The sequence below is a fragment of the Polyodon spathula genome, chromosome 30, assembly GCF_017654505.1.
Source record: "Polyodon spathula isolate WHYD16114869_AA chromosome 30, ASM1765450v1, whole genome shotgun sequence".
Taxonomy (NCBI): Eukaryota; Metazoa; Chordata; class Actinopteri; order Acipenseriformes; family Polyodontidae; genus Polyodon; species Polyodon spathula.
The window spans coordinates 833,151-848,001 of record NC_054563.1 but is presented as its reverse complement, the minus strand read 5'-3'; the positions used below and the strand labels follow the sequence as shown (position 1 = coordinate 848,001).

The window sequence follows — 14,851 nt, the reverse complement described above, 5'->3', positions numbered from 1 at the left end:
TGTATGAAAACAGATATGCCAATGCATTTTTTAAAATCTTCCATTTATGAGAGATTTGTGCTGCTGTGGTTTGTAAGTCAAACTTAACTTGATCCCTTTACCTAGACTTAAGTGTATCCAATTTGTTTAGGTGTAGCCCATTTGCTTTAGCCTTGACCCTGCCCTTTGCATACATCAATTACCCTTTTAAAGCTCTGAGTAAAGATACCTGTTCAAAATGCAATTATATGTGAGTAGAATCACTGATAAAAGTGAGCCTATGATAAAAAATCTGGCAAGCGTAAACTGTAATTATAACAGCTGCTTACAGCTGAGTCAGTGCTTCCACTCGGTGACAGTGTCCCTATGCACCCTTTATGACGTGTGTGTATCCACACTGCACTGAATCGTGCAATCACAGGATAACAGGGTTTGGGTTTGCAATGGAAGTGAATGGCAGGGATTCCACTGTCATATAACAGACCTCAGGGCTTGATGTTTGTTTGCCAGTTGTGCTGTGCATCCCGAAAGCAGAGTAACTCACCCTATAGAGATGATTAGTGTAGTGCAGTTCTGCAGGTAGATTAGTGCAATGCTTTGTCCTTGATAAGGTCAAGTTGCAAATTCGTGGGAGCTGTGTAACTGGAAGAAAGCTGCGTGCTGCGGTGTGCGTCTCCGTTGAGGCGGAGCGCTGAAGTTAGCAGTTTTGTTTATCTTTATTATTTTCATGTTTGCTCTGCTGTGCCCCGTGGCTCCTGGGAATGACGGTACAGTATGTTCTTTTCAACACAGGGGGTCACAAAGTACAATCCACAGCGACATGTCAGTGGAGTGCTCTGGACACCCAGCCAGCTACATGTCAAATAAGTCTCGTCAAAAAGGATCTTATCAAAAATAATAACTAACCATGGCGGGTAAGTGCTGTGCAGTGTTTCAGTGTATATGTGGGGAACCCTTTCCTGTGACTGATCTTGAGGTAAGCTGAAAGCACTGTCACGTTCACAGGGCAGTAACTTACCAACAAGCTTTTCTTGAGTCACGGTTCACACATTCAGACCTTTTTAAGGTGTTTTTTTAAATAGTTGATTTTTTCTGCAGGTAGGTAACTCAGTAAATGAATATGTGAATTATGCTATTTAGTTATTACTCAGTAAATTAATATATGAATTATTCTGTTTAGTTATTAGCTTGTTTGTTTTAAAAAGCACCCCTTCAACAGTAAAAATAAATAAATAAATATATTAACTTTTCGTATAGTGTTTGGAAAGGGCTTGAGCAGACTTTCAATGTTTAGGGTTAAAGGAAAAACAGTATAACAGCTGTACAGTTAAAGGATGGGCAGAATATTTCATTATGCTAAAGTGATTTCATACCTTAAGTAAACAGCTGATGTGGGAACGCAGAGGGTTGTGTCTCCGTCACAAGACGCAGATTGCTTTAAATATCAGGATACTACAAGTGTTCCGTTTCACATTTAGCGGTGATATACGTTTTTAAAAAGCCCCTGCTTGTGATTTTAAATAATATTTATTTAAAGGTTAAATATGAGCACATCTCCTGTATGTTTAATTCATAAACTCCAATGCATTTGTAATGAAAGTTGCCATTATTCATTTCTCTTCTGTGTTTTGGAGGGGAAGAGGTAATGAATCGCTCCCTCGAGACAGCGAAGCTGCATTGTAGTATTGTTCAATCAGCAAAGACAATGCTACCCCTGTAATCCTGTGCTGCTGCTGCTGCTGCTGCTGGGTGACGTTTCCTAATGCAAACCCTGTAGAGCTCATTCAGCCTCTTCACGTTTATCCAAGGTTTGCACAGAGGAGCAGTGGAGAGGGTCTCTGGCCCACGAGGAAGAGAAACCGGACTGGCACAAGCTGGCCCATCGAAGAGGGAGCGCAGGCAAAGGCAGGAGTCGGCAGCGGCCTCTGTCGGACTACGGCCAGCTGGCCAACAGGAAGTTCTCCATCCCTGAGCACAGTGTAGCGGTGGAGTCCCAAGACATGGAGTGCACAGAGGGAGAGGAGCAAACCGTCCTGTCCCACCCCCACACCACCACCGCCGGGGGCCAGCACAGGAGCAGAAAACACAGACCCATCTCCGTCATCGGAGTCAGCTTCTACTCCAGCCCCAAGGCAGAGGAGATCGAGGACCTCCTCCTCGCACAAGTAAGGCTTCTCGGAGACCCTCTCAGAGCTCTCGCCTACCTTGCGCTCGATCAGCACACTTGGGGGCTGCTGCTTCTGGTTTCTTATAATCTGCGTCTCAACCAACGTCACCCTCTCGTCTTCTTCTTTTCTCCTTTTGGCATGGAAAGGGAGTACCTTTAACTTTTCATTACTAATCAAATCGAATGCCTAATCTTGTATCTTTCATTTGAACTCATCCACGTTTTCTTTCGCTGCACTGATAACATTTCATTTAAAATGTTGCTTTTGTCCTGTTTTAAAACAGTGTCTTTAAACTTGTTTCATGTTGAGGTCTTCAGTGAAAATGGGTGGTGGTTAACACCAGCCAGGGTGTAACCTAGCAGGTTTGTCTCGGCCATGCGTTGGCTGTGGCTCTTCGTGCATTCTGAGGCACTCTCTTTATATATAGGCCAGCCTGTAGCACTAGGAAGCATTCATGTTTCGCTGCCTGCGCACATCTACTGGCTCTTGCTAACACCTTCAAGAAAAGTTCCTTTTGGGGTGGAGAAAGTAAAGGGTAAGAGCGGGTCTTTTATACAATAGCTAACTGCTTATTTTCAAAAAGTTGAAAAGAACTAATCTTTGCATTTCTATAAGGAGCTTTTCCAGCTAAATGCATTACATGGGCTGTAGATTTAGTTTTTCTTCAAAGATTTTAATTACAGAGTACCAAGTGGAATAAAGCAAAGTGCTGACTTAACTCTCTTTCGTTGTATTAACCAAATCGTTTTATTGCAGCTAATTAGATCTGTAAAAATAGCTAAAAATTGCTGATCTGCTTGCATCACACTTCTGCTATAAGTTTTAAGTCTGAATTTTTAGAACGACTGCAGCAAAACTGGAAATATAAATGATTTTCGATTAAAGTAAAGAAAATGGTGTTCCTTCAGGCCACAGCCCCTCCCAGTTATTATTTACAAGAATGGGGGTGCTGGAGACTGAAGGTTTGTTGTAAGTAGTACATCCTATCTGTTTAAGCTGTTCCTTCTCTGTGTAAATCTGATATAGGGCAGCCTGTGTATCCTGTGAGCTGAGCTAGGCCACCGGCCACTCATTCTCTCCCTCATGCAGTATTCTCACCCGCTGCTCGTTCTCTCCCTCGCGTGGTATTCTCACCCGCTGCTCGTTCTGTCCCTCGCGTGGTATTCTCACCCGCTGCTCGTTCTCTCCCTCGCGTGGTATTCTCACCCGCTGCTCGTTCTGTCCCTCGCGTGGTATTCTCACCCGCTGCTCGTTCTCTCCCTCGCGTGGTATTCTCACCCGCTGCTCGTTCTCTCCCTCGCGTGGTATTCTCACCCGCTGCTCGTTCTCTCCCTCGCGTGGTATTCTCACCCGCTGCTCGTTCTGTCCCTCGCGTGGTATTCTCACCCGCTGCTCGTTCTCTCCCTCGCGTGGTATTCTCACCCGCTGCTCGTTCTGTCCCTCGCGTGGTATTCTCACACACTCTTTCATTTTGTTTCCTCTCTTTCCAGCCCCTCCCTCGGCCTCCGGTTCCTTCACACCAGGTGCCACCTTACAAAGCGGTCTCCGCCAGATTCCGACCTTTCACCTTCTCCCAGAGCACTCCCATTGGGCTGGATCGAGTGGGCCGCAGGAGGCAGATGAGAGCCTCGAACAGTAAGTCAAACCAAGTCATACCATTTTATTTTACGCTGTTGAGGGGGGGTCAGTGACACAGCCCACACAGAATTCATGGTTCAACTCTGATAGACAGAGTGGCAATCCATACTTGTTGTGGTGAGGCCTGTGTAAGATGGTCCATGCAGGTTAGGTACAGCATGTCATTGGAGCCATTTTCAACACTGCTGAATCCTACATGCTGCTTACATCTGGAAACATCTTTGGGTAAAGATGGCAGAGCTATGATTAGAAGCACAGCATTTAGGACAGCTTCTGTGAAATCAGACATTGATCCATATTCCAAGTACAGCAACTACAATGCATCAGGGGCAATTGCATTGGTAAAATAGGATTCTTTATTCAGAAGTACAGTGTGCAGCCTATAAGAGATGCTGCAATCATCCAGCTGTGGAGAGTGGAAAGACATCATGCTAGCACACTGCCCAAGATTCCATGTGCTGCTCATTTTATTTGCATCATTATTTGTAGAGCTGCTTTCAGAGAGAATACAGTCCCTTCCATGTCTCTCTCTGTCCGTCTCTTTCTATCTCTCTGTATATCTGTCCGTCTCTCTCTCTCTCTGTGTCTCTCTCTCTCTGTCTGTCTCTCTCTCTCTCTCTCTCTCTCTCTCTGTCTCTCTCTCTCTCTCTCTCTCTCTCTCTCTCTGTCTGTCTCTCTCTCTCTCTCTCTCTCTCTCTCTCTCTCTCTCTCTCTCTCTCTCTCTCTCTCTCTCTCTCTCTCTCTCTCTATTGCAGTGCAGCTTGCATGTTGTAATAGGGGTCTGGCCGACGCTGTGCAGTGTGAACTCCGCGGGGGGGGGGCGGCTGTCACGTACTCGGGGCCCCAGGGAGGGTTTGTGAGACGGGCGGAATGGGGGCCTGACTCACTCTACACTTTATACTGGAGATGGCTCTTTATTTGTTGATTTAGTTGTAATAGAATGTGATGACTTGCTGTACACGTTATACTGGAGCTGACTCTGTTGGTTTTGTAATGGTATGACTCTTCTAGTGTGTGTGTGTGTGTGTGGGTTTATTTTTTTATAGCACCATTTATTTATTTATTTAATAAAAACAAGCAGCTAGATGGTTAAAGCATTGTGAATTGGGCCCATTGTAGGCCTGAACATTTTGAAAGTCCTTTTTATTTTTGATTCATATTTCAAACATGATCATAGATGATTAGACCAGTCCTATACCTGCGCGTATGATAAACACCACACCCACAAATCTGGATTATATCAGCAGCACACATGATCATAGATGATTAGACCAGTCCTATACCTGCATGTATGCTAAACACCACGCCCACACATCTGGATTATATCAGCAGCACACATGATCATAGATGATTAGACCAGTCCTATACCTGCACGTATGATAAACACCACGGCCACACATCTGGATTATATCAGCAGCACACATGATGTGAAACGAGCAGATGGAGGGAGAACCTGGCGAGGAAAATGAAATGCTGTGTCATACCGACTCCATGCTGGTGCAGCGCTACCCCCTGGGAGGCAGGGTCAGGCAGAGCAGAGCAGTGTAATTGGTGTGGTTTTTTAATTGACCTCCCTAATGGAGCCCCGTGATGACTGTGTGGCTGCCTGGGCTCTTGTGAGTGGGCTGGGCTGGCTTTCAGATCCTGAGCACACTGCTGTCTGTCTGGGATGCATGCATAGTGAGGCTCTGTCTGGGATGCTGCACAGTGACGCTCTGAGCTCTGAACAATCACCCAGGCTGCAGATTACGCTGGTCATGTTGTGAAAGCTGCTGCTGAGGTGGGAACAGGCCATGGCTTAGGGCTTGTTGTTTCAAGGCAAACATTGGTCTTCTTTTTCCGGGGCTCACATCGCAATACAGTACAGCGTCTGAGATGGTAGCAAAGAGGGAAATGACTCGCTTCTGGAGTCTAGAAAGCCTGCAAATGGGTGAGTGCTGCTGTCAGTAATAGAGGATGGTATTATTGACATTACATATGAGAGATACGATGATAAGTACTTTAGTTGTTTTGGCTTAAATTATATTAAATATAATTCTGTGGATCGTGTTTGTGGGTTTCTCGAGTTTAAATGCTATCATATTTTAGGATTCTCACTCCGAATGTGGTTTTATTAAAGGTAATGTTACTAAGCTACTGAAAAGTGACTGAAAAAAAAAGTGGTCTAGCTTTTCTGTTCCGTAGCACATCACGGATCATTATTGCTGTGTACCTGTTTGACAATGTGGACAATAATCCTGACACTGACCGACTTGAAGAAGCGATATAAAACGTATCACCCTCACACTCCCTCTCTCTCTCTCTCTCTGTTTATAGCTGCACGTTGTACGACAGGATTATCGCCAGACGGGCTGCGACACTCCCACTTGAGGCGGGGGGGGGGGGGGGTCGGCGTGTCACGTACTCGGGGCCCCAGGGAGGGTTTATGAGACGGGCGGAATGGGGGCCTGACTCACTCTACAATGAAAAGAACAATGACAGGTACGCTGTTTAATCAGTTGTAGCCACATGTGGGGACATGGAACGCTCTGTTTTTCAGAACTTTGCTACTTCCTCCTTAAACACAGCAGCAATCATGGAACAGGTTCTTAAATATAAAGCTGTGGGGAGCGTAGCAAAATACCTACAGTATCAGATGCTCGGCCAGCTAGTTAACTTCATAGATTTTAAACACTTTTCGATTCCAGTCCGTTCGTTACAATCTGCCTGGGAGGTTCAGCTGACCCACAGTCACAAGCAGCCGAGTTCAGAAGTTGATGGTGTGTCAGGCTTGTGTAACTTGCAGCGAAAGCACAGAAAGAGTGACCGCAGAGTCTGCTGGTCTTCACAGCTATGTTATGCAAGGCTGAAAAGGACACCTAAAACCAGGCAATGCCCTGAGCTACATGCAGCAGAACAAGTCCACTTCCCCCCGACCCCCCCCCCCCCCCCCCCCCCCCCCCCCCCCCTCTCTCTTTTTTTTTTTTGACTTGTACCACTTCTGCTTTGAGTACTGTGCTAAAAATAAAACTCCCCTGCATATTTTAGAAGATAAACATTTTCCCTTCTGTGACACCAAGTCTGAGGAGCTTAGATTCCCTTTCTGGAAATACTCCCTAAATGAAAATGCAATATCTGTTACTTTCCAAGAAGTGTTTTATTTTTTAAGTATTTTTTAAATGAGCTTGTTAACAGCCTAATATCAGTGCCTTCTAATATATATTTTTATAGAGAATTTAAGGATTTTTTTTTTCTAAGGAATGCAGCATCGCCTGTATTGCTATCGAACTGTAGACACGATTAGAGTAGCAACACCCAGAGTTGCATCTCTGAAGCTGTTAAAATAACAGTATATAATAACAACCATAATTGAAATGAAACATTGGTGTCTCTGTTGTCGTCTTATCAAAACATGTTAAATGTACAAAAAAGAGATTAGAAAAAGTAGATCAGCTATTCCCGTTTAAACATGTGATCTACACATAATCTGAATTGTTAAACACATCATCCATAGGATTGATAGTTTTATTTGTGAATGGTGCTAACACAACCTAATAAATGACTTTGCTGTTAGCTTGCTGAGCACACCTTTATACAGTTTTGTATAAATTAAAAATAAATAAATAAATAAACAATGGCAAAACCAGGATGCTTTCATAATTTTCCTGTTTGCAACCGGGACAAAAAAATGAAGGCTGAAAACTGTGAAAATCTGTTTTGTCGGGATGTCTGGTAACCCTAGGTGGGAGATGCAGTGTGCCACAGTAGTTGTGCTGGAGGCATGATGTTTTCATCTTGTACAGGGGGTGTTGTGCTCATAAGACCACACTGCAGCCTTCACTTTTAAAACGTTAAGATCGATGCTAATTGCTTTGGATGGATGTGCTGAGAACACAGTATTTACCGTGGATCTGACAGATGTTTTGTTTTTTTGAGTTTGCCCTTATATAATGCACAGTACTACATAGATGAAGAAAAGCACAGGAGTAGTATTGTATGCTGGTGGTATACATGCTACACAGTGTATTTGTAAGGGATTTGTGGCTAGCAAACTGTAAGCAGGTGCCATGTGTTTAAGACTGTGGTGCTGTGTGCTAACTGAAGAAATCTAATCTCCTAGCTTTGTTGTGCTTGACGTCGTTCTATCTTTTCTATGTAAGAAGAATCAGCTTGAACAAGCCTGGCGGTTGTTTTAGGTAGTTTAATGTTTTTTTTTTTTTTTTTTTTTTTATCTCTGCTTGTGACCTTTTAAATGCCACAGACACGCTGTGTGGTAATTCATTCTGCTTCCCTTTCTGTTTAATCTTGATGAATCATTGATGACTCATTTTTTTGTAGGTAATGTCAAGGCAGCTCCACTGTGGGTTGTATCAAACAGCAGGGCCTTAAAGGGTCCCTGTTGCTTAGTACCTTTGCGCTTGATGCATCTCTGTATGCTCTTTATCGCTAAATGTCAAGAAATGCTTACGAAAACAGCAAGCTGAGTGGAGCGAACGCTTTCACGTCAGAGCGCTTCTTTAGGGAGCTGTCTTGATCTAGGCTTTCGAGGGAACATGCTTTGAAGAAATAAATGCCTTTTTAAAAAGAATTGGCTTGTAGCTGATCTACAGTTAACTTGCGAATGAGTTGTAAGCAATGGCCATGCTTTTAGTGTGGATGCTGTGTGTAGAAGTGCTGTAAGACTGTACATGTCGCTACCAGAGGGGATTCCTTATGAAGCTTAGTCTGCAAGATAGATACCCCATTAGAGATGTAAACAAACTAGTAGCCGGTGTCTCCCAGTACTGTATCTCCCAGTGCACTGCAATTAGCTCATGATAACCCTGCGGTTCCAAAGTGTTTAGTTGACGTTGTCCAGCATCCCACATAAAGAGCAATGCAACTCAGCCCGGCCTTCTCCCCTGCTGTGTAATTAGTGCCGCTCCGTGTGGAGGTTACCGACCCCAAGCTTCCACCCACGCCTTCAGAGACACAGTGTCACAGCTCGTGCCAAAATACCTTTTAGATGAATGGTAGCTAACAAAGTAGTCACGTGGGTCTCAGATGTGCAGTTTTGAAAAAAACACATACAGTGGCAAACCTATCTAAAACATGCTAGCTGTCCAAGCTGCCCACTGTAACGAGTGGAAGTACACAGCAGGGAGGAGGTGTGGAATCCTTGTGCTGGCTATGGTCACTTTTCACAGAGTTTTTGCCTGCTGTTTCTTGTGCTGGCTATGGTCACTTTTCACAGAGTTTTTGCCTGCTGTTTCTTGTGCTGGCTATGGTCACTTTTCACAGAGTTTTTGCCTGTTTCTGTTTCTTGTGCTGGCTATGGTCACTTTTCACAGAGTTTTTGCCTGCTGTTTCTTGTGCTGGCTATGGTCACTTTTCACAGAGTTTTTGCCTGCTGTTTCTTGTGCTGGCTATGGTCACTTTTCACAGAGTTTTTGCCTGCTGTTTCTTGTGCTGGCTATGGTCACTTTTCACAGAGTTTTTACCTGCTGTTTGATTTCCGTGCAGTCGCTGCTGATGGAGGCTCCGAGTCCTCAGCTCTAGTGGATGACAATGGGAGCGAGGAGGACTACAGCTTCGAAGAGCTCTGTCAGGCCAACCCCAGGTACCTGCAGCCAGGAGGGGAGCAGCTGGCTATCAACGAGGTGAGCAAAACCACTTTAAACAAGCAGCTCTTTAAAGTGACCAGAGCAACAAGAGCTGCTGTGTTTCCACTACTGGCGCCTCATTCAAACCTTGGGGTGCTACACTGGAGCTAGTATGCTGTGTGTCAGGCAGGAGGGGCTGGGTTGGTGCTGGAGCTAGTATTCTGTGTGTCAGGCAGGAGGGGCTGGGTTGGTGCTGGAGCTAGTATTCTGTGTGTCAGGCAGGAGGGGCTGGGTTGGTGCTGGAGCTAGTATTCTGTGTGTCAGGCAGGAGGGGCTGGGTTGGTGCTGGAGCTAGTATTCTGTGTGTCAGGCAGGAGGGGCTGGGTTGGTGCTGGAGCTAGTATTCTGTGTGTCAGGCAGGAGGGGCTGGGTTGGTGCTGGAGCTAGTATTCTGTGTGTCAGGCAGGAGGGGCTGGGTTGGTGCTGGAGCTAGTATTCTGTGTGTCAGGCAGGAGGGGCTGGGTTGGTGCTGGAGCTAGTATTCTGTGTGTCAGGCAGGAGGGGCTGGGTTGAAAATTGACATATTCATAATGGTGCAATTCTGTGCATTTTGCAGATTATGAAGGATTATTATTAACAAATAAATTGCACTGTTCTTGTCACATAATAATTCAGAATAGGCTGACAATAAACAGTTTATTTAGTAAACAGTTGAATTCTGTTTTACACAAGTAGCCTATACATCGTCTTTAGTATTCTGACAGTTAGTGTCCTGTGAGCTGACGATATTCTTTGCAATAACGTTCTTCTTTGTGAAGTAGGGAGTAGCGACCCCAGACTCTGCTCGTGTTAACGTCTCTCCCCTGTCCTGCAGTTGGTCCCCAGACTCTGCTCGTGTTAACGCCTCTCCCCTGTCCTGCAGTTGGTCCCCAGACTCTGCTCGTGTTAACGTCTCTCCCCTGTCCTGCAGCTGGTCCCCAGACTCTGCTCATGTTAACGTCTCTCCCCTGTCCTGCAGCTGGTCCCCAGACTCTGCTCGTGTTAACGTTTCTCCCCTGTCCTGCAGCTGGTCCCCAGACTCTGCTCATGTTAACACCTCTCTCCTGTCCTGCAGCTGGTCCCCAGACTCTGCTCATGTTAACGCCTCTCCCCTGTCCTGCAGCTGGTCCCCAGACTCTGCTCATGTTAACGCCTCTCCCCTGTCCTGCAGCTGGTCCCCAGACTCTGCTCATGTTAACACCTCTCTCCTGTCCTGCAGCTGGTCCCCAGACTCTGCTCATGTTAACGCCTCTCCCCTGTCCTGCAGCTGGTCCCCAGACTCTGCTCATGTTAACGCCTCTCTCCTGTCCTGCAGCTGATCGGTGATGGCAGCACAGTGTACGCAGAGGCGCTGTGGGATCACGTCACCATGGACGATCAGGAGCTAACGTTCAAAGCTGGAGATGTCATTCGGGTCCTCGATGCCGCCAACAAGGACTGGTGGTGGGGAATGATTGAGGACAAGGAGGCCTGGTTCCCTGCAAGCTTTGTCAGAGTAGGTGGCACGCAAACCGTTAATACAGACGTCTGTTAGGCTGTATTTAGGCCATTTTAAAGTTTGGACTGGTTCATAACATGCAGTGTTGTTAAGCTCAGTGTGTGTGTTGCATCGTTTTTTTTTTTTTTTTTTTTTTTTTTTTTATCTCATTTTAATACTAGAAGGGCAGTAAACTTGAGTTATCACTGCACCAAAAGTCATCTGAGACAAAATTCAATCTGCCTCAGCCACTCCAAGCAAACATTTTCCTAACACAGTGCACAGGAAAAAGTCACCTGATACAAAGACGCATCCCTGTGGCTGGTGATCGGTGCAGAATGCCTCCCTCGTGTAATTGTAATTCATGTAAATGTGGTCATGTAAGTAATGAAAGAGTATTATATAAGGCTCCGTCCTTAACTTAACCACTAAATCATAAAGTTAAGGTATGACAATAAGGGCAAAACATAACTAGATTTATTTCTATTGCTGATAAATGTGGGTTGACACACTATAGCTGGTATTCTCTGGTGTTCAGTCTTGTGAGCTGCAGATAATCTTTGGAATCATTCCTGACTTCCGAAGTAGGGAGTAGCAGTTCCGTAATGGGCTCCTGTAAAAGCTCAATATGAACATTTCTCTTGGTTGTTTTCTTCCTGGTTGTCCTTGCAGCTGCGTGTGAACCAGGAGGATTGCGTGGCAGGAAGCGTGGAGAGCACCCAGGATGAGGAACAAGACCCCTCCTCCAGCAAACCCCGGCACAAGAGCTCCGAGAACAAAGACCAGATGAGGACCAACGTCATCAAAGAGATCATGAACACGGAGAGGGTCTACATCAAACACCTGAGGGACATCTGCGAGGTACGCGCTCTGCAAACTACAGGAGCTCTTTATTAACGGGGAGCACAGAGACCAAGCAGGCTCACAGTAAAATGCACTGCAGGAATGCAAACACACTGCCTCTCACAGCTAGAAAAAGGCAGCTGTGCACGTCATCTTTAAAGTCAGTGAGAGGAAGGTTTTGTTCATCTGTGATTCAATTTGCAGATGCCAAGTGAGGATGCTGTAGGTAGAGCTGTAAGAAGCCACGGTGGCGGTTGTTTTGGCTCATGCCTTCATCAGTGAGGCTTTCTCTTAGTTCAGCACCCTCCCTTTCTAACATGCTGTGTGCTGGGTTACTGCAGGGCTATATCAGTGAGGCTTTCTCTTAGTTCAGCACCCTTCCTTTCTAACATGCTGTGTGCTGGGTTACTGCAGGGCTATATCAGTGAGGCTTTCTCTTAGTTCAGCACCCTTCCTTTCTAACATGCTGTGTGCTGGGTTACTGCAGGGCTATATCAGTGTTTCTCTTAGTTCAGCACCCTGCTGTGTGCTGGGTTACTGCAGGGCTATATCAGTGAGGCTTTCTCTTAGTTCAGCACCCTTCCTTTCTAACATGCTGTGTGCTGGGTTACTGCAGGGCTATATCAGTGAGGCTTTCTCTTAGTTCAGCACCCTTCCTTTCTAACATGCTGTGTGCTGGGTTACTGCAGGGCTATATCAGTGAGGCTTTCTCTTAGTTCAGCACCCTTCCTTTCTAACATGCTGTGTGCTGGGTTACTGCAGGGCTATATCAGTGAGGCTTTCTCTTAGTTCAGCACCCTTCCTTTCTAACATGCTGTGTGCTGGGTTACTGCAGGGCTATATCAGTGAGGCTTTCTCTTAGTTCAGCACCCTTCCTTTCTAACATGCTGTGTGCTGGGTTACTGCAGGGCTATATCAGTGAGGCTTTCTCTTAGTTCAGCACCCTTCCTTTCTAACATGCTGTGTGCTGGGTTACTGCAGGGCTATATCAGTGAGGCTTTCTCTTAGTTCAGCACCCTTCCTTTCTAACATGCTGTGTGCTGGGTTACTGCAGGGCTATATCAGTGAGGCTTTCTCTTAGTTCAGCACCCTTCCTTTCTAACATGCTGTGTGCTGTGAGGCTTTCTCTTAGGCACCCTTCCTTTCTAACATGCTGTCCTGCAGGGCTATATCAGTGAGGCTTTCTCTTAGTTCAGCACCCTTCCTTTCTAACATGCTGTGTGCTGGGTTACTGCAGGGCTATATCAGTGAGGCTTTCTCTTAGTTCAGCACCCTTCCTTTCTAACATGCTGTGTGCTGGGTTACTGCAGGGCTATATCAGTGAGGCTTTCTCTTAGTTCAGCACCCTTCCTTTCTAACATGCTGTGTGCTGGGTTACTGCAGGGCTATATCAGTGAGGCTTTCTCTTAGTTCAGCACCCTTCCTTTCTAACATGCTGTGTGCTGGGTTACTGCAGGGCTATATCAGTGAGGCTTTCTCTTAGTTCAGCACCCTTCCTTTTCTAACATGCTGTGTGCTGGGTTACTGCAGGGCTATATCAGTGAGGCTTTCTCTTAGTTCAGCACCCTTCCTTTCTAACATGCTGTGTGCTGGGTTACTGCAGGGCTATATCAGTGAGGCTTTCTCTTAGTTCAGCACCCTTCCTTTCTAACATGCTGTGTGCTGGGTTACTGCAGGGCTATATCAGTGAGGCTTTCTCTTAGTTCAGCACCCTTCCTTTCTAACATGCTGTGTGCTGGGTTACTGCAGGGCTATATCAGTGAGGCTTTCTCTTAGTTCAGCACCCTTCCTTTCTAACATGCTGTGTGCTGGGTTACTGCAGGGCTATATCAGTGAGGCTTTCTCTTAGTTCAGCACCCTTCCTTTCTAACATGCTGTGTGCTGGGTTACTGCAGGGCTATATCAGTGAGGCTTTCTCTTAGTTCAGCACCCTTCCTTTCTAACATGCTGTGTGCTGGGTTACCGCAGGGCTATATCAGGCAGTGCAAGAAACACACTGGCATGTTCACCGAAGCTCAGCTTGGCACCATTTTTGGCAACATCGAAGAAATCTACAAATTCCAAAGGAAGTTCCTGAAGGACCTTGAGAAGCAATACAACAAAGAGGAAGCACACCTGAGTGAGATAGGCTCCTGCTTCCTACAGCACGTAAGTCTCTCGCCGTCCACTTACATTATGTACTGAGTTATTCATTTTCAAAAGCACAAGCATTTCCCAGCTCAGAAATCACTGGCCGGGCCCTCAATACAACAACTAGTCAGTTTTTAATACTGATGCTTTATTGAACTTCAGTGACAGCATGCAATGCAGAACAGGTATTAGTGTGCATAGTTACCAGGTCCAGAGACAGAGTGTGACAGTCTTCTCTTCTTCCTCCTGCTCTAACAGTAGAGCTCTAAACAAGCCTCTTCATACCTAACCTGTGGTGACATCATTCTTCAAGGATTCTTTCTTTTTTTACCTTCTCTCTCTTGGTCACTTCTGATTTTCTATGATAAACAGACTCCCAGTCCATGCATTTGACACTCACCCTGCTAATAAGATATATTGCTACAGAAGATGGCGAGACAACCTCTGTATATCAAACCCAAATAAGAAATGAATTCTTATCAGTAACTTTGTAAAGGCTTGCCTTTACACTGAGTTAAAGATAATGCATAGACCAAGCAACATATCAAATAGAAAAACGACACCTCATCTTGTAACTGACTCAAAAATCTATTGGGAATGAAGTTGGATTTAAAACCAAGACACTGACTGCATTGTATTCAGTTTGAGAATTAGGTTTGTATGCTTTTAGATTATTGCACTGTAATCTCATGTTGAAAATGGGCACCACAGGTCCTTGTATTGAGCTTTTATATATCTTTGTTTGAAAGAAATGCTTTCCATGTTTCCATTTCTATTGGTTCAGCAGTAAACTAGCTCTGCATCCTAGCAAACAGATCTCCAGCCTGCGCTCCAGTCCATGTGAGCTGTCGATGCTGAACAATGTGATTCCTCAACCCAATGTGCATCCTTTCCCTTCGCAGCAGGAAGGCTTTGCCATCTACTCGGAGTACTGTAACAATCACCCCAGTGCCTGTGCCGAGCTCTCCATGCTGATGAAGCACAGCCGCTACCGGCACTTCTTCGAGGCGTGCCGC

General features: G+C 45.6%; 1 protein-coding gene across 1 annotated transcript in view; it reads left to right on the top strand.

The window, feature by feature from the left end:
• The window catches only part of LOC121302575, a 73,356-nt gene that overhangs the window by 54,471 nt on the left and 4,034 nt on the right, over window positions 1–14,851 (top strand). The window contains exons 4-10 of the mRNA XM_041232576.1: window positions 1,788–2,144; window positions 3,638–3,782; window positions 9,267–9,403; window positions 10,701–10,880; window positions 11,535–11,723; window positions 13,674–13,853; window positions 14,738–14,849. Coding sequence (XP_041088510.1) covers window positions 1,788–2,144; window positions 3,638–3,782; window positions 9,267–9,403; window positions 10,701–10,880; window positions 11,535–11,723; window positions 13,674–13,853; window positions 14,738–14,849 — 1,300 coding nt within the window. The remainder of the gene's footprint in view (window positions 1–1,787; window positions 2,145–3,637; window positions 3,783–9,266; window positions 9,404–10,700; window positions 10,881–11,534; window positions 11,724–13,673; window positions 13,854–14,737; window positions 14,850–14,851) is intronic.